The 19,931-nt window shown below is 35.5% G+C and overlaps 3 protein-coding genes across 3 annotated transcripts; 1 reads left to right on the top strand and 2 right to left on the bottom strand.

Moving 5' to 3' along the window:
• Positions 1–1,408: 1,408 nt before the first annotated feature.
• On the bottom strand, positions 1,409–10,554 carry LOC126742227 (transmembrane inner ear expressed protein). Its single transcript, XM_050448845.1, has 4 exons — positions 10,406–10,554; positions 2,047–2,247; positions 1,819–1,971; positions 1,409–1,716 (listed from the first exon to the last, which is right to left on the bottom strand). Exons 2-4 carry the CDS (start codon positions 2,177–2,179, stop codon positions 1,559–1,561), a joined length of 444 nt encoding a protein of 147 aa, XP_050304802.1. The 5' UTR covers positions 2,180–2,247; positions 10,406–10,554; the 3' UTR covers positions 1,409–1,558.
• A 553-nt stretch (positions 10,555–11,107) lies between these two features.
• On the bottom strand, positions 11,108–13,967 carry LOC126736175 (uncharacterized). Its single transcript, XM_050440448.1, has 2 exons — positions 13,475–13,967; positions 11,108–12,029 (listed from the first exon to the last, which is right to left on the bottom strand). Exons 1-2 carry the CDS (start codon positions 13,600–13,602, stop codon positions 11,108–11,110), a joined length of 1,050 nt encoding a protein of 349 aa, XP_050296405.1. The 5' UTR covers positions 13,603–13,967.
• A 386-nt stretch (positions 13,968–14,353) lies between these two features.
• On the top strand, positions 14,354–19,579 carry LOC126742220 (UPF0047 protein YjbQ). The gene is made up of 3 exons (XM_050448833.1): positions 14,354–14,775; positions 18,746–18,882; positions 19,055–19,579. Exons 1-3 carry the CDS (start codon positions 14,616–14,618, stop codon positions 19,268–19,270), a joined length of 513 nt encoding a protein of 170 aa, XP_050304790.1. The 5' UTR covers positions 14,354–14,615; the 3' UTR covers positions 19,271–19,579.
• Positions 19,580–19,931: the final 352 nt, after the last annotated feature.

The raw sequence follows: 19,931 nt of genomic DNA, 5'->3' as shown, positions 1-19,931 counted from the left end.
CAAAAGTTCGAATATTTTTTGAGACCTTTTATTCATTTTTTCAGAGAATGATATGCCACCAGGTTAAACACTATTTCGCAAACTAACCTCAAATTTGTATTGCAATGTTGCTCACCTAATCATAATAATATTGTAACTCGGCATAGTATGATCCTTCCGCATTATTTTCCAACGAAAACTATACTAACTCAACTTACTATTGTTTTCTCGGTAAACTAGTCATAACAAATAGATACGATAGATTTGTTTTATGTTATGTGTGTTGCCTACATTTCAAATTTAGTTACTATACTTTTCCTTAGAAATCTTGACTTTATAAGACATATTATCGTGATATTAATTAAACTAAAAATAGAGATTTTTTGAGTTACTATAGTTTTCGTTGCGGGTGTCGATATAGCCACACCGTTAATTAATTTACTTTTAGTAAAATACTACTTTTACTAAAGGAAAACCGAAAATCGTAGTAATTAATAATTATGCCGACCTTTTTAACACAGATAAACTAAATAAACTACTACTAAAAAATGTAATGCTTCTCGACTTAATAAAAATATCGAAAATTTAACAGTTTAATATTGGTGTATAGCTTCCCTTTTGCCATATGGAATTTATTAGCGGCCTCGGGAGACCGCTTAAATCGCCTTATACGGTGACGAAGGACATGTCTTAAAGATGCTTATAGGCGCTTTTACTCGCTAATATATAGCTTAAATGTTAACCGTCAAATATCACTTCACCTAATGTCAAATAAAGTAGAAGTATTCTGAGATCATTTAGAGACAGGGCTTAATACTCGTGTGAGAAATTTGAATTTTACAAGAAGTAATTTTTGCGTTATCAAAAAAAAAGGACTGTCGGGTATTAAAGGAAAAATAAATACAGCTTTTGGTTTTTGTCAATGAAACCGAGAAAAAATCGATAAGGGCGGGAGAGGCTCTAGGACGTCATTCCGCCAACGCCCCATTTTTTTTCAGAAGTGCACTTTGCAACGTCTTTTTGCATTTATGGAAAAATTATGAATTAATAAATTATTTATGGAGAATTACAAATGGCAATGCTGAAAAAAACTGTCTATTTTTCGTCTAGTTATTATCGATTCTATCTAATAGTTGTATTGTTTATTATAGTTCATAAGGCTCAAAGTGATATCTAATTATTAGTTCTATTGGTGAAATTAGTGTTCCTACAAGAATGTTTTTTAATTTTTATTTAAAACCGTTTTTATCGTAGGATGGACGATCGAATTATCGAAATGTCGATTTATTTTTTAACGTTTAACATACATTTTTTTGCTAAAATGGTGCTTTTTGCCCCAGATACCCAGTGTGCAACAAAAGATATTAATTAAATGAATAATTTTGTCTTTCACTGTGCGTATCTGCCATGTTACAATAATAGTTATTGTAATTTGTAAATAATATTGTAAAAAATAAGGTTTGATCGTATTTGGTCAATTAAATGTTATATATTAGGGCGAAAAGAGCTGTACATAATTTATATATATTAAAAAAAAATACATAATAAAAAGCCTCATAGTAATAACGTGTTTTATTTTCTACTCTACATTCCCTGCCATTCTTCCAATCTGAACAATTTTATCCCCAAAATTAATTTTTGTTGCTGTATTCTCCTCTGTTTGGATTAACGCTCGAGTGTCTTCCTCCTGCTGCTTTAACTCCTCCTTATAGTCTGCCTCAATAATTATTTCTAGCGCTAAAAGAGAGATTTATGGGAAATCACATTAAAACCGTCCTGTTTTCTCTGAAAAGGTTAACAATATTAAAATTTTTAGGTTAAAGAACATTTAGTAAACACCTTTTCTGAGATCGACCGACTCCATATCCTGGTTGCTGATGATTTTCAACCTTTTCCGAAACTTTGTCGCTATTTTCTTCCTTTTGAAGTCCGCCTCGATTTCCTGTTTGGTTCTCGGAACCCTTATTCGTATGCAGCAACAAATCAGTATCACTGAAACAACAAAAGGACAACTTTTACGAGGAGGAGAGGAAAAATAGGATGAGCTTGCCCGGGGCTTGTACTCACCAAACATTCCAAAAGCGCACAAAGCAAAAAACATCAAATGCCATATCCGGAATTCAGCACCTTCAATCGCTGGCCGCTCTATCCAGGGCTCATTTTCGCTATCCGGGTTCGCCTCGAAGGTCGCCAAAGACATTTTTTTTATTAAGTTTGTTACAATTCTACGGACACGAAACCGCACACACAAGGGAATACGCTATATAACTAAAAAAAACCCTTGAAGATGGGTGTAGGATACACCCGCCACGGCCGCACCCTTAAACGCAATTAATTGGGTGTGTAGCCCACATACTGTTTTTTTCAATAATTTTAATGATAATAGTAATAATAATAAACCTTATTACGGTCTCTTATTTACTCACTCGAGCGCAAAGAAATAATAGGCCTTAAGCGAAATTAATTAAAAGGCCAAACGAGAGCGAAAGTGCCGATAACGCGGGGGCGGACTTTTCGAATTTGCCGCCGTTCGGTCCGCGCCCCCCACGACCTCGGCCGATCACCAACGAAGTGTCAGAAACCGTTTTACTGCGACGTTGCCGGTGCAGTAGCAAGCTTCTTCTAACTATTCAGTAAATTTCTTATTTAAAACCGCTATTTGGGTCCGGTAAAGTCAAAAACCGATTTTTGTTTGGAAAATTTTTACATAGAATGTTGTTACATGAATGTGGTCAAAATACTGATAAAAAAGTGAGGATGGTTGCAAAAAATACAAAACTTTGGAAATTATAAAGATTTTTCTACATACGTTAAATACGTAATTATTGCCGGCTTGCACAATATATTGAGGCATTTTGAGGGCTAAAATTGTGAATTTATAGGATTTTTTATCGCTTTGTACCCCTATAATTACATATTTTACCTAGTGATGATCATTATGGCTTAACCCCAAATAATGTTACATCTGATAAAGAAAATCTTTTATGTGACACATTCACTTTTCTAGGTTTAATGCAGCTCAATGCAGTGGTTAATGATCATGGAACAATTCTTGACCTTTGCTTTACAACTTTTCATTCCACTTTAACAACTAAATGTAATGGTTTAGTCGGGTCAGATCCTTACCATCCTCAGCAGCTCTTGAGCTGCAACTACCCAATAGTAAGTCCAATTACCTGGAACTACCTATAACATATTTTTACAACTTTAATCAAGCAGATTTTGTGTCTATAAATAACTACTTTTCTACATACAACTGGATGTCTATAATTGTTAACGATAACTTAAATACCACTGTTGCAAACTTCTATTCTGTTGTTTATGATTGTTTGAATCTGTTTGTGCCAATAAAAAAACACTCTCCCAAGAAACATTATCCACCATGGTTTTCTAGAAAACTAAAAAGTCTAGTTATTCAGAAAAAAATAGCACATAGAAGGTACAGACAGTCAGGATCAAATACTGATTACTTAAGTTTTAGTGTTCTGCGCTCAGAATGCCGTTCATTATCTAGTGAATGCTACAGACATTACATTGAAAGAGCCGAAAATGCAATAGAGAACGATAGCAAGACCTTTTGGAAATTTGTAAGACTTCAGTCCAATCAAAGCGATTCTACCGTTCCAGATGAGATGTTCCTTCATGATCTCAGGGCCGATACTGGTATTTCTATTGCAAATCTCTATGCCACCCACTTTTTATCTGTATTTAACAAGAATACTAACCCTTCTAATGCCTCTGACGGTCTCGATACCTCATGTAAATTTAACCATATCAACCACGTGTTCCTTAGTGCTACTACAATTGAAACAGCATTAGCTAAACTGGACAGCAGAAAGGGAGCGGGTCCCGATGGAATTCCAAACAGGCTTTTGAAAGAATGCAGCCATTCCCTTTTCCTTCCACTTTTTCATATTTTCAATTTGTCCCTAACTTCTGGAACTTTTCCAGAGAACTGGAAGCTATCTCATGTATGTCCTATTTATAAATCTGGGAATAAGATTGACATAACTAACTATCGTCCCATTAGTATCCTCTCTGCAATTCCTAAGCTGTTCGAGCACTGTGTAGAGGTGGTTCTATCTGGCACATTTCAGGAAATAATTGGAGATCAGCAGCATGGATTCACCAGAGGTCGTTCTGTGGATACAAACTTGTTTGTTTTTAGCAACTATATCTTCAAATCTTTTGCCGACGGTAATGAAACACATGCGATATACACGGACTTTAGTAAAGCCTTCGATAGGGTCAACCATAATATTCTTATCTCTCATATTTCAGATCTCGGCATCAGCGGATCTCTTTTACTTTGGATCAAGTCTTATCTGATGGATAGAGAGCAGCGTGTTAAAATTGGTGGTTTTTTGTCCAACCCATTTTTGACAACTTCAGGGGTCCCTCAGGGCTCCCATTTGGGACCATTGTTATTCAGTCTCTTTATCAATCACCTCGGCTCCCTACTGGAGTCTGAGTTTTTGCTCTTCGCTGATGATTTGAAAATTTTTCGGCGGATTTCCTCCTCTCAGGATCAGTTGGTGCTTCAGAGAGATATAAACAGAGTGTTTTCCTGGTGTAAGTCGAATGAAATGTCATTGAATGTTGGGAAGTGTGGGTTTATGAGGTTTACTCGTTTAAAGGGTGTCGCCCACTAGAGCGGAGCGCGCCGGAGGGTATGGCAGCGCGCCGGAAAGTACTATTTATAATACATCGTTCTAAATGGGAGTCCGCTCATTTGTCGGAAGAGCACCGATCGGCAGCGCAACGAAGCGACCGGAATTCTATGTTAGGTATATTTTTCCGCTGCCGTACGCTGCCGATTGCGGTGCTACGCCGCGCGCTGGCTAATGTGCGATACGTAGCGACGTAATGAAAGGTTTTTTTATGAAAAAATAAATCGAGGATGGGTTGGCAAATGATATCAGGTCAAGGCTATCCTACATATTGATTAAGATCGATCTTAGTTTCGGATCTTATACTATAACTAAATACACATTTTATTGTCAGTATGTTCTTAATCCATTATTCCTCTGTTTATCATTGCATTTTGCCAAGGAACTGTACCCTCGGGGGAAGAAAAATAATTTGCAAATATATCCCTAACAGACATGGTCTCCATCGTTGCATTTCCTCCTACTCGTCGTAAATTTTGAAGATTATCATTGTTAAGGTTATTGTCAATTGATTCCAATGAAATTAAAGAAAGCCTTAAAAAATTATGTAAACAACAGGTCGCTAAAATAACTTTGTCCACATGTTCGGGGCTCATTTTTAATCTCCTTTGATAAATCCTAAATACTTGTGTCAAAATTCCAAAAACATTTTCAGATAACCTTCTGGCTCGGCTCAAGCGATAATTAAAAGTTTTTTTTGATATATTGTCTTTAATTTGTGAACCAGGAAACGGTCGCAATGAATGCTTGTTTAGAGGGAATGCTCCATCGCCTACAATTACGTGAGGCACAATGATATTGGTTCCTGGAAGACTTTTATCAGGAGGTATATTAAAAGAGTTCTGCAACAGTGCTTTTCCCATATTAGGAGAAGCAAATATTCCTCCATCACTGTTCTTTCCATAGGCACCTACATCTGCACATATAAAACGATAATTGGCATCTACTAATGCCAGTAGAATGACACTAAACGTCTTTTTGTAGTTAAAATATAGCGAACCATTATTGGCAGGTGCTTCAATAATAACATGTTTGCCGTCGATGGCACCGATGCAATTGGGGAAATTCCAGTAGTAGTTCGTAAAAGTCCTTTTCAACCATTTTCCATGTTTCCTTTGTTGGGATTGGCATGACAATATTGCGTACTTTAGTCCAAATTATGTCACAAGTTGAATATACAATTTCTCTAACAGTGCTTTCTCCTAAGCGATACGAAAATGCAATTGATCTAAATGAATCTCCTGTAGCCAAGAATCTGAAAAGAAAATTTTTATATTTCAGCTTCAAAATGTAAAGATAAATGGAAAAAACTAAGAGACAATTTTCGCAAAGCCATTAAAGGTCGTAAAACAAAGAGTGGGGATGCTGCAAAAAAAATTAGGCCCTGGAAGCTTGAACAGATGTATTTCCTTCTTCCACATATCACTAAAAGACCTCAAACCTCAAACATACAAATAACAGAGGAAGAAACTGGAAATTCAAGTGAAGAGGATTCTTACTCCAATATAAGTTCACCACCGCCCACTCCATCGACTACATCGACCTCATCAGCCCCTAAGAAAAAAATACAGAAATGTCGAAAAATGGAAAGTTTTTAAAGCTGTTAATGAAGCTGAATTAGCAGCTTTATCTGAAAGACAACTTGTACAATCAAATAGAGCTAAATATCCACCATATCCACTCTCATCTTTATCACGAACATCTCGTCAGCATTCAAATAACTTTCAAGATTCTGTGCTATTGGCAATACCTCAAACATCACCAGACATAAACCATCAATACTATTCCTACACTCAACCATCATCATCATGTCAACAGACACAGGCCCCACAATTTTCCGAGTATCTTACCAATTTACATAATTTAGATGATTCACACTAGTTGCCTGAACACTTATAAAAATAATTAGGAAAACTTTTAATTTTATTTTTTTATTATAATTTAGAAAATGTATTTTTTGAGTTTTTTTGCATATTAGACGTGTACTTTTTTTGTAATATTTTTTGTATGAGAATCAACATTTATACTTATTTATTTATACAACAATTATTTTAGAAGGTTGCCTTTAACTTGCTTTAATTATCTGTTAAATTAAAGTTTTACTTTTTTTTCTATTAAACCACTTAAATTACCTATTTTTTAATGTAATTAACCTTAAGCATACAGCTAACCTTTCTTCTGGACCTATAGCTTGACGAAATGACGTATTTTGTCTTTCTATTTCTGGTTTTAGGTAACCTAATAATTTCATGAATTGTCCATGCGTCATTCGGAAATACTGATGAAATTTAAATTCGTCTTCTATTAGATCAGGAAATAAAGTATAGAATTCACCCTCAGTCTTACGTTTTTTACATATATTATGTATCCACATTTTCTTTTTCTTTTTTGTTTTTTTTCTGCTTCTTCGCACCAAGCAGAAATTATAAATACCTCTTCCTCATCGGAGGACAGCATTGTACAAACTGAAGAAACTCAGCTAGCCGCTCCGCGTCGCTTCGATTTAGCGCGCTCTATGTGCGTATGGGCAAGAAAATGCGCTCCGCCGCGCTGCCATGCGCTCCGGCACGCTCCGCTCTAGTAGGCGACACCCTTAAGGGTCTCCCCTCCTTATCAATATGTTATTGATGGTATCCCCTTGAAGGAGCTTGACTCAGTCAAGGATTTGGGTGTCTTTCTGGACCCGAGTCTTACTTTCTCCCACCACTTCGAAAATACTGTAAATAGAGCTAAAAAACTGCTTGGTTTTATCAAAAGATCTTGCAAAGACTTTACTAATGTGTCAGCATTGAAGACACTATATATTTGCCTGGTGAGATCTCTTCTCGAATTCTCCAATATTGTTTGGTCACCTCATTTTCTGATTCACATTGAGAGGCTTGAAAATATCCAGCACAAGTTTATCAGGATCTTACCTGTTCAGAGACCATGTCCTACCTGAGCATAAACTCCTTATCAAGTAGAAGGCAGTTCTTTGATGTTTGCTTTGCGTTTAAGGTTCTGAATGGTATTGTTAGAAGTCCGGAATGTCTGTGCCTTTTCTCTTTGCATGTATCTTCTTACACAACACGAGGTCAGGCGCTTCTCCATATTCCCTTTTGCAGAACATCCTATCTACTAAACAGTCCTATAAATAGAATAGCTTCTACAGTGAATAGATTTGCAAAAGATCTTGATTTTTTCAGTACATCTTTAAATAAATTTAAGTCGTCAGCTCACTCGGCTTGCGATCGCGAGACAGGCTACATTATATTTTTAGAGGCTGTGTTTTGATCTTGTCCTACTAATTTATTGTCTTTTTGTGCGCGTGTAAAAGGTAAGTTGAGCTTATTAGTGGTTAAAGCTTTCTACATACTAGCTTGCTTTTATTTGCTTTTTGGCTTAAAAATTTCCAATTTGTGCATGCTTATTTCCAATTACATTGCTTAAAGAAGTATTATGAGTGAAGCAGGGGGGGGGCGGCCCCCCCAGCCCATGGCAACAATGCCAAAAGAATGTGACCGTATAGATAATGGCAATGTTGATGTTTGTAGTATTTCAATAGAGGCTTCAAACACTAAAAAAACCAACCTTGAAAAAGAACCAGTTTTTTATTCTAAAAATGATACTGGCCCATTTCTTGTCTATTTAGAATCCACCGAAAAAGTGGGTTTTAATGTAGGCAAATTTAATAATATTAAAATTGCTAGAGACATTTTTAACCAAAATCTGACAGACGTTAAAAAAATTAAAAATAAAGGCTTAAACAGAATCTCTGTAGAATTCATTAATTTTCTGTCTGCAAATAATTTTGTTAAAAACAAAACCCTGTTAAATAAGGGCTATAAAATCTATATTCCATTTAACTTTGTGACTTGTAAAGGGTTAGTCAGGCAAATTGACATAGAAATAGGCGAAAAAGAAATATTAGAATGTTCTAAAACTGATACCGGCATAGAAATTCTAGAGGTTAAAAGATTAAACCGAAAAATAATTAAAGACAAAGATATAACATATGAACCCACTGGCTCGGTTCTTATTACATTTAAAGGTGTTTGTCTTCCCAAATCCCTAAATATCTACAGACTGGAAAGACCCATTTCTATATACATCTCCCCTGTAACGCAGTGCTTTAGATGTTTACGGTATGGTCATACTCGCACTAACTGTAAAGGCAAAGAAAGATGCTTCACATGTGGTGAGGAAAAAAAATCTGATTTAGAGGAGCATTCCCCTTGTGAAACTAGATGTTTTTATTGTAAAGGTCCCCATAAATCTACAGACAAAAGCTGCCCCGAATATACTAGGCAAAAAAACATAAAAGAGTTAATGGCATTCGAAAATATTCCCTTTTTTGATGCAAGCGAAATTGTTAAAAAGACCTATTTGACACGTAATGAATTTGTATATCATCCTTCTGACTTCCCTAACATTAAAAACCTAAATAGTCCTGAAAAGAACAATCTAAAAGAAAATGTAATCCAACCATCACAAAGACGAACCCAACATGCAAAAACTGACCCTATTAAAAGATCATACCAACAAGTAGTCTCTGAAAATAATACAAAAAAAAGAATAATTCATAAAGGTTATGATGTAAAGGCACATAATGATAACTTAATTTCCCCTAACTCTAGACCCCAAAAAGAAACTAGCTCTCCAATTTTTTCATTAAGAAAAGAAAACAGTCTCAAAACACAAATGTCTTCTACAAGTGCAGTTCATAGGTTTAATTCTCATGAATCTTCTTGGTACCCAGATGAAGTTAAAAGCATCATCGATGCATTTTTAAACATGTCAGAAAACAATAAAAGAACAATAAAAACCTTTTTATTCAATCAAAATTTTGATATGGATATTAATCCCGGCTCTCAGTCAGATTCATTTAACTAAAATCAATTTTCCCTTCACATTAATGTCAGGAGTAAATAATTTAAAGATCATCTTTTGGAATCTAAGAAAAAACACGTTACAACAATAATTAGAATGCGCACAGGTCATTGCCTGACTAACGCCCATCTATGTAAGATTTAAATGAAAGGTAGCCCTTATTGCGACTGCGGTATGCTTGATCACCTAAACCACATATTTTTTGAATGTCCTATTAATAATATACCCGATCTAGACTTATATAAAATCTTTGTATTGAAAAAGAAAATATCACCATTATCCATAACTCAAATTCTGTCTGCTCCCGACGACGAATCAATAGAAATAATCATGCGATTTATAAACATCAATAAGATTAAACTTTGAAGCTCAACTATCTAATACCCCTCTTGTATCCTACAATCCCGCTTGTTTTAGTGCTTGGTGTGGTCCCTCATTCCTTTTGTTGTAATACTAACGTTTTCCTCCCGTATTATAGCCACAAACCATAAAGCCGACGGCCGATACAAGACAAAGCTATAGTCACAAGCTAAACAGAACGAGCAAAGTTTTAATATAAGAAGATATTTCGGAGATTCCTGCATGGTCCAGAGCCAGACAAAGAAGGAGTCTCCCCCAAATCGGGCTGGCAATTGCCTTGCAGCAAAGCCATCAACTAAACAAGACAAAACAAGACAAGTCGTCAGCTAGGGCTACTATCTTGGGATAGTGCCCTACTCCCACTCTTTGAATTATGTTTAGCACAGTATTGTTTATTAGTATTATAGTTTTTACTTAAGACTACTGTTAATTATTAATAAGTACTTGAAATGTTATATACGTTGATGAATAAATAAATAAATATGTTCAATTATGTTCAATATATAATGATCAACGGCAGACGATACCTTTTGTTAAAAAATTGGGCAAATTCTGAGGATTCATAAGCACCTCGTTTTGAAGGTCGGTCAGTTGTGATGTGTTGACCACAATTTCCTAATCCATTAATTTTGGACGTGATCTGGGCCTGGAGCTTTTCAGTTATGTAGCTTTTTTATGATGTTAGTTACTTCGTCAACTGAAAATGGTAAAAATGCCATTGGATTTTATGTTAGACACTTTGCTCGTTCTTCAGTCAACCATTCAATGTCGAGGTTGCATTCAATACGACTATAGCCGGGAACACATTGCTCTGACGTGTTGTGTTGCGATGTGTTGTGATGCGTTATGATGTGAATCATACTGCTTATTTTGCGTGTATTTAAATGAGCAGTGTGCACATTCATCTGATGCGGTTCGTTCTGACCTGTCGTGTCGCGATAAAATGCGGGTGAACCAGATTTTTGTTTGACACCGTCAGAGCGTCAGAACGTTTTCGGCCGTAGGTTGTAGCGCGATGGCCGCGATGGTGAACGAAATTGAACTAATTGAAAATGTAAGAAATCATGAATGTTTATTTAACGTCAAGTCAAGACACTACCGAAATCAAAGTATGAGACAAGAAGCATGGGAGGAGATAGCAAAGGAAATTAATAGCCCATGTAAGCTTATTTTAATTTATTTTATTTATTTTTATATACATACATAGTTACATAGGTACTGTATTTTTTTTAATTTGTTATTACGTTACGTCCACGTCGTACAGTTTCTAATTGCCATGGTACACTACCAATATCTGATAGAAAATAATCTCTAAATTTGTCCCGAACGCGAAAAGCATCTTGAGTAGAATTTTGACCCAAGGGTGGCACTAATGTAAAACACGATTCGAGGGTGTTACGATATATTTCTTCTGGCTCAAAATCATTATTGCAGCATAACATATTATGAAGACAAATTGCGGCATATACTATGTCATCAACAAAATCTGGTTGTATTTCCATGTGCTTAAGAAAAATTCGCCATCGTGCTGCAAGAATTCCAAAACTATTTTCCACTACTCTCCTAGCCCGCGAAAGCCTATAGTTAAAAATTTTATTTGGCTCATTTCCTGCTACATAACGCCGGCTATAGGGGCGTAATAAATACGATTTTAGTGGGAAAGCTTCATCTCCCACAATAACATGAGGTAAAGCTTCACCGTTTTGTGTAAGCGGCTTATCAGCTGGAAGATTCAGTGTATTATTAGCTAACGAAATTCCCAGAGAAGACTTGGCAAAAATTCCTCCATCGCTGTTGCGACCATATGAGCCCACATCAATCGCTATGAATCGGTAATTAGCATCCACCAGCGCCAGCAGAACAATTGAGTTACAACCTTTGTAGTTATAATAATTTGATCCGCCATTAATAGGACAGCGAATATTTATATGCTTTCCGTCTAAAGCGCCTATACAGTTAGGAAAGTTCCACATAGACTGATATCTTGCACTTATTTCTTCCCATCGTTGCTCTGTGGGTATTGGTAAAAATTCTGATGCTAGAAGTTCCTTTATGGCCTTTGCTACTTCTTTGATAATTTCACGAACTGTGCTAAATCCCATTTTATAACTGAAGCCAAGAGATCGAAATGAATTGCCAGTGGCTAAGAATCTGAAAAGAAAACCTGCTGTTAGCAAAATGATCACATTTGCATTTTATATAGAGATTTCCATATTAATTTTTCGACCCGATTTTGGCCCTGTTGTAATAGAAGGACATTGCTAAAATTTGGAGTAGATAAATTACTTTCAAATTACTTTAGTTTGTTTGTGGTACCAAAAAAGTATGACAAAAGACTTAAAAATGCATTATTTCTCTAAAAACAATTAATTTTTTATCACACGTATTTGCAGACGTCTATCAATTTTTAACATTTTTATCTAGATACCGAGATGTAAGAAAACACTAATTTTGTTCTGTTTTTTTGCATGACTGATAGCTTATGGCATTTTGAGACTCTAAAATGTATCTATGTCAAGCATCAGTTATTTACTTCTATTAGATCAGGGCATAAAATAGTTGAAAAGTTAACTGGGAAATCCCTATGTGCGCCTTGAAAAAATACACCTAATAGTATGTATATGTATAAATAATTTAACTTTTTAATTAATTTAAATTTGTATTTTCTTTTAGTGCCATCGGTTCGAGAGACTTGGACTAAATTGAGAAACGCATTCCTAAACGCAAAAAAGCGAAGGCAGACCAAGAGTGGACAAGAGACAACAAAAGTGGTTCCCTGGAAGTATGAACAAGAAATGTCGTTTTTAATACCATATCTAGAGTGTCGCCAAACTAAAAGCTATCTAGAATCACAAAAAGATCAACTAAATGTAATTGATGATGAGAGCACTGGCAGTGACGATGTTATTAATAATACGCTCCAAGAAAGTATCACCTTGAATGCAGACAATTTGACACAGACACAACATTCAAGTACTGACACACCAGTTATTAGTACCCCGATCCATCCAAAATATTCGCAAAAAAAAGCCCGTTTATCCAGCAAAGATATATCTCTGAATCCAGCAGAGGAAATGGTGCGTATCATGAAACAAAACGCCGAGGCACGAAATGAGAGACGCAATAAGATAAATTCAGATTCTCCTTCCTCTAATTTGGATGAGGTAGACATGTTTTACCTTAGTATGGCCAAAACAGTGAAACGCTTACCACAAAGGGAACAGGCATATATTAGAATGGAGTTTTGCCGAATGGTATCTGAAGCAGAAATCAGGAAGTTGGATGCAAAAAGCCTTCCCGTCTCGGTGACAATCTCCACAGATAATCAGTCAACGTCAACATCATCTCTGCAATCCACTCCTTTGCATAGTCCAACTGATTTATCAACTCAATACAACAACTGTCCATCATCTGGTACGAGTACTTCCTACGTGCAACTTACTCCTTTGCGAAATCCAACTAATTTATCAACTCAGAGCAGCTGTCCACAATCTGGTACGAGTACTTCCTACTCTCCATCGCTGTATGAACACGGATTTACCCCATTTATGTAAAATATTACTGTAGATACTTATTTAGAAATAAAAGTTATTTACCTTAAAAATACAGCTAATCTTTCTCTTGTACAGATCGCTCTTCGAAAAGTGGTATCAATTTTTTTTATTCTTTCTTCAATTTTTCCATGTAAACTTTCAAATTGATCCCTGGACATCCTAAAGTACATATGGAAGCGATTTGCATCTTTAATAAGTAGATTCACTAAAGTATGATATTCGCCAAATGATTCTCTATTTTCGTTTATTTCGTGAATCCAATTTTTTTTTTCTTAGGTTTTGTAGAACAAATAATAGCAACAGCACATTCTTCAATTTCTTCATCAAATTCATCTGATGAGCTTGAATTCATGGTGAACAAACGCAAACAACACACCGCTATACTGTCACTGCATCAATTAAATATAAAATATTAACGTCTGACATTGGTCAGACCTAATATGATGCATCAGAACAATCTGTTTACAACCCGTCACATCATAATGCATCACAACACATCGCAACACAACACGTCAGAGCAATGTGTTCCCGGCTTATGGCTTGTCGCAAATAGAGTGTAGTTAAGCCGGGTCTAATTGTAAGTAGAAAATCCTTTATAATTTTTAAAATTTTTCCTTTTTTTACTTCATTCTCACTTTTTTATCAATAAAATATTCAAACTCAACATCAATAAAATATTCAAACTCAACACTCCATGTAAAAATTAAAAAAAAAAAAAAAAGGTTTTTAGACGCCCTTTAACTTTACCGGACTCCGGCTTTTTTTAATACAGTCTGTTAAAAAAAAATAATTTTTTTAATTTAAACTTTTATGTAAATAGTAACTGCCTTATCGAGTCCGATATTACGCAAAAAAAAGTCCTGTAACTGCTTATTTAAACGTACATCCGACAACCGGTCCGACCGTCATTCAAACGTCAACGTCAAAAGTGTCGAGAAATCCCCGATCCGCTCGTACTGCGGTTAGGAAGGGAAGGTTCTCGTAACCTTTTTTTTATTTTTTAAAACCCCTCTCGTTAGGAATAACATTTAAAAAAATCACCTTGAATGTGTCGCTCATGATAATAATGAACTCGTCGTCTACGTGTGCAAAAGTGGAGCTTGATTATTTGTGATCCCGCGGTGCCCCGGCGAAAAAAAAAACGTTCAAACTGGCGACCGACAGTGGCAGTGGCAAGTCAAACATGGCTTCTTCGGCCCGAATTATCCAAAGTAATTCGGCCTGGTTTCAGAAGAAAATTAATCTGAGACCGCAGCACCGGGGCGTGCACCTGGTCACCGAGGAAATTTTAAGGCAGATCCCGGAATTGTCGCAGTTCGCGATGGGGCTCTGTCACGTCCAAAGTAAGTTTTATCATCACCTCTTTTCTACATATGATTTGACAAGATCTTCTAGATGGTTGTTATATCCAGTTTTAATAGCCAATAGACATGGGTTTTCCCTTTGCCTATTTAATTGTTAGTTTACCTTAAAGTCTTTTAATATCATTCCAGCAGTGAGTAGAGGTCATCAGATACATGATGATTACCACAAGTTTTACATTATTGGTATGTTTATTTATTTTAAAATTTCATTATCAATATTATGCTGTTTAAAGCCACAGTAACAAACACATATTTTAATATTAATCAGTCTTTTATGCTTCTCATTTTATTCAAACATGAAGAAGCAAAAAAGAGCGGGTTTAAAAAAGATCAGTGTAGTTTGGATTTGTACATGGAAACATGTAATTTACTTTGATCAGCTGATTCTTATTTTAATTATCTATAGGCAGCTTAAAAAAATTGTCAAAAATGTCAACAGCATATTGAGTTATTTATTTATCAACCAGCCACAGTCCAATATAAAAAAAATTTACAATAGAAAAATTTACAAGTATCAAATTTAATAAAAAAAAAATAAATCCTGGCAAATTGACAGCCATTCTATTCTGCAATGATACTTATAAAAATCACTTACAAAATAGAATACAACTTAATCTAGGCAACAATATATTAGAATTTAAGTTAAAAATCTAGGCTTAATATTGGATTATAAATTAAAAATTAAAGAACATATTACTTTTGGTTTAAAAAAAGCATATTCGATGTCGAAACTAATTTATTCACATAGATATTATTTATCACAAAAAACTAAGGCTATGCTCTGTGAAAACTCAATTCAACATTTTTTTACATACCTGAAGGTTTGTATTCTGTAGTCTTAAGTGGTAACTATAGGTTCCTTGCCTTCTAGAGGGCCCCTGAACATAACATCTCTTTTTTGGCTGATATAAAACCACGTTAATTACGTACACCTTTTTCTGTTCCCAGGTCATTTCCCAGAATAACTTAAATATTTCTTTACGTTTTGCAGAAGTAAACTTTTCGCAGTTTCTTTTTGAGGACTTTTTACAGAAAGCCTCATTTCCACAGCCATCTTTTATTTTTCGCGATGTTCTTAAAATGTTTTGATGTACAGTCCCATTGTTATGGGAGTACCCCAAGTATTCTTTTCCCAACATTCTTTGTTTTTTGCTTTTATTCTTTTCCCATTCCTCAGGTGCTGCTACTTTTTGTCTAACTCTTTTTTTTTGTTCCTTTCTTGTTACTGCAATTACTGGCTTGGCTGTATCCACTGGCTCAGCTAAAGATGGCGCACTGTCAGATTGGCAATCTGAGTCTTCAACTTCGTAGTCTGGGTCATCTTTATTTAATGAATCATTAATTTTTGAATGCTCTTCAGGATGCTCGTTGTGATTTGATTCAGAGTTTTCTTTAGGAGCAGGAACTAAAAATAATATTTTGTGTTATTTTGCGTACATAATTACTCTCTTTGCATTGCAAAATATTTAAAAATTATACCTGTATAATCATTTTCAGAACCAATCATTGTGACTTCACTATTGTTGTTAGAGCAACTACCATAAATGGTATTTTCCGCCATTGTCTCATTTAGCTCGGCAAATAATAGTTCACTTTGGGAAACATCTGAAAAATATAGGTAATTTAATTTAAAATGTAGACGCTCACTTTTTATACGTTCATAAAGTAAGTAATAACATCAAGTTAAATGGTATTAAAATTTCATGCAGGTAGAAAATGTTACAAATTAAAGACGTACATGAATCATTCTGGCTGCCAATCGTCGCCATTACATCTTCCATGCACTCAAGACCGAGATCCAGACTCATCAGTCCATCTACAACTACTTTGCATTCGTATTCTATGTTGTTTTGTAGGTTTTGCAGGAATACTGCTTCTAACATCTTTCTACTCGACTACCCATCTAATAAGAAGTTGACTATAGTTTATCTTATAATTTTGATTGATAATTACCCAAATTATCAATCAATGGTCCTAAATTAAATTACGTTACTTCTTAAATTAAGTTATTTTGGCTGTATAAACCCTACATAAAAAGAAATATCATTGACAAATCAATATTATTGACATAAATCTTAAAGAGTAGAGGTTCTAGGTGTGAACCCTGTGTAACACCTGATGGTATTTTAATTTCAGTGGACTGACTGAACTTTGAATACATACAATTTGTATTCTTTTTGTATGATAAGATATCAACCACTCTAAGAGCTCACCCAGAATGCCCATATCCTTAAGTTTATTTATTAGAATTTTATGGTTTACTCTGTCAAAAGCCTTTGTAAAATCTCTGTATATAGCATGTACATGAGATCCTTCTTCCAATAAGGAAAACAGCTCCACCAGTAAGGAAAACAGCTGCTCAATGATTGTTGCTATTTTTCTAGAAGCCCAGATGAAGGAGGTGCTCCAATCCCTTCAGAACACAATTACCAACCAAATATCTTGTGGTTTCCACAATGCTAATATTGCATTCCAGGAGGGATTTAAGAAATTAATCGAGGATGGAGTCGGAGAAATGGCGTTTCCACTACAGGGATTGACAGAGATTCTCAACTAATAAAGCTACTATAAGCAAAAAACGAAGCACTAGAGGCCGGGTTGACAACACTGGAAAAGAATTTAAACTTGCTCAAGGATCATATCCCATCAAAGTCATCCAGCCTCCCAACTAACAAAAGATCTCCAGATAATACTGTTTCTTTGCAATAGCTGACACCAATTTTAAAGCAAAATCACAGGCCAAGTCAACACCACAATCTATCCATTGACCCAACCCTACCAGGCAGACTATCATCATTGGGACTTCTTCTGAAGCCTCTTCACTATCTGCAGCTGACGTCAGTGGCTGTATTTGGGCAGGTGCAATCAGAACACTACTGAGCAACAGATATTATACTACCTTGAACGGCAACTAAACATCTCAGATATTAAATGTGTCACACTGGATAAGAATGAAGATGTTGTATCCTTTAAGATAGGGGTAAATAGGAGTCCCTACTGCAGGGACTACTTAACCCGAATCCCTGGCTAGCAGGAATAGCGATTAAAGAATTTTGTCCCAGGCGTATTCAGGGCCGAGGGCAGCATTTGGATAAATTTTCATATATTATTTAATGATTTAGCAAGTGTGTATAACTGATTGTATATTTTTTAAATTTTTTGCTATAATCTATTTTCTATTGTGGAAAGAGAGATACTTAATACATATTGTGATCTGCATATTATAATTTCCGAAAGACCCACACATTTACAAATTACAATGTTCTACTCGCCAGCTATCTGTTAAAAAATTCAAAGTACTCATCAGAGATACTCTTCTAGAACACAACTTTTATTCTGTTGATGAGTTTACCACGCTTCTGAATGAATGACAAATGTGCTCAGATCTTGACAGATTTTTTGTTAAATTTTATTACTATTGTAACTTTGTTCAGCATCAATATTTATGTTCTTGTTAAGATGTCATAACTTTGCACTTGTTTATATGTTTGCCTATATTTATATGTTTTTGTTTGTATTTGATTTTAAATTTGTGTAATGATTTGTAGGTATGTACTTTTTTTTATCTCTCAATGATTATTGAACTGTATTTTTAATTTTTACATACACTGTTTTTCTTGGTTTTAATTTTATGACTTCTGTAAGACATAAGGTTACTAGCATCAATAAACTACTACTACATTTCCCACTAATTTTAAGGACATGATGCTGTAGAGTGTAATTGAAATTTGCCGTCATAACCAACTTTCAAATCTCGCGCTCTTATATGCGTTGATCAATAAATAAATAAATATCCACATCACTCTACCTTTTGAGTGATTGTGCTAGTGGGCTTTCCTTTAGAGTTGATCCCTTGAGCACCTCTTTTCGATTTCCTCCTCCTTTTTCTGCCTTTCTGTTTATTTCTATGAAATTCTATGCGTATATCCTGGTTTTTTTCAATTTTCAGTCCTTCACACCAGTGCAAGTTTAGCCCTAAATGAGAGTTGGGACCCCGATGTTAGAGATGACATGGAAATGATGCTAAATAAAATCGTCCCGGAGGGCTTACCTTACAGGCATTCTTGCGAGGGACCAGACGACATGGTAAGACAAAAAAACTCTCTTAATATTACTGAGAAACAACTCATGTTTTAATTACTTTGCCCCGGGGATAAAGTTCATTTTCTCAAGACACAATAGACCATTTCCGCCTTCATTTTAAAGCCACCGCTTTAATAATAAAACCGTGCGTGTCTAAATGAATGTTGTTCTTTAGCCGGCCCACGTGAAAGCGTGTTTCTTAGGCTCGTCGTTGACGATCCCGATTACCGAAGGGAAGTTGAACCTGGGCACCTGGCAGGGCGTGTGGCTGTGCGAGCACCGGGACCATGCGGGCTCCCGTAAACTCCTCGTCACGTTGAACGGGTGCCTGCGGGACGCCAACTGTACCCCATTGAGTCCCGTCAGTCCGATGGCGAGCACGAGCAGTTAGGGAAAGCACTCGGGGCATTCTCTCTCCAAGCACTGAGGATCGCCCCGAGTCTAAACCGATATTAATAGATAAAAAGGTCTTTTGAGGACTTTTTAAGATAAAAGAAGAAGAAGAAGAAAAAAACCAAATACCTAACGACAATATGTACATAGGTGTATATTGTATCATATTTCTCAATTTTTTTTTTTCATTTTTTGTTTTGGTGTAGATAGTAACTAATTGATTTTATAAGTTTTATTACTATGTGGGTTGTGGATTTTTCGGGCATGGAACAGTGATTTTATTGAAATATACTTTTATTTTAATTTTTTTAAGACCATTTTTGGGGAAACTGCTAAAAGCGTCCGTTTTATAGAAATTTTTTGCGAATGCACCACAGACCGTCCTCGATACAGGGTTTACTCACAATTTTTTTTTTTAATATTAATATAGGGTGTGAAATTATGGAAAGTCACTTATGGTGAACATGGGCCTAATTTTTAGCTTCTTTTTCCAGTGGCGGCTCTTTATTAGAGGAGAAGGTTCGAATATGGGCCCCGTTTTGTTTTTTGAAAATATTAATGGTGTCATTGAATTAATTAACCTGTAATTTGGAAACCTAATTACTGGGAACATCCACTTTAAAGTTATAAAGACAGTTTTAAAAAACTACTTAAGAATT

This window comes from Anthonomus grandis, chromosome 1, assembly GCF_022605725.1.
Source record: "Anthonomus grandis grandis chromosome 1, icAntGran1.3, whole genome shotgun sequence".
Lineage (NCBI taxonomy): Eukaryota > Metazoa > Arthropoda > Insecta > Coleoptera > Curculionidae > Anthonomus > Anthonomus grandis.
The sequence above is the reverse complement of the archived record's forward strand: the minus strand, read 5'-3'. Positions and strand labels throughout refer to the sequence as shown.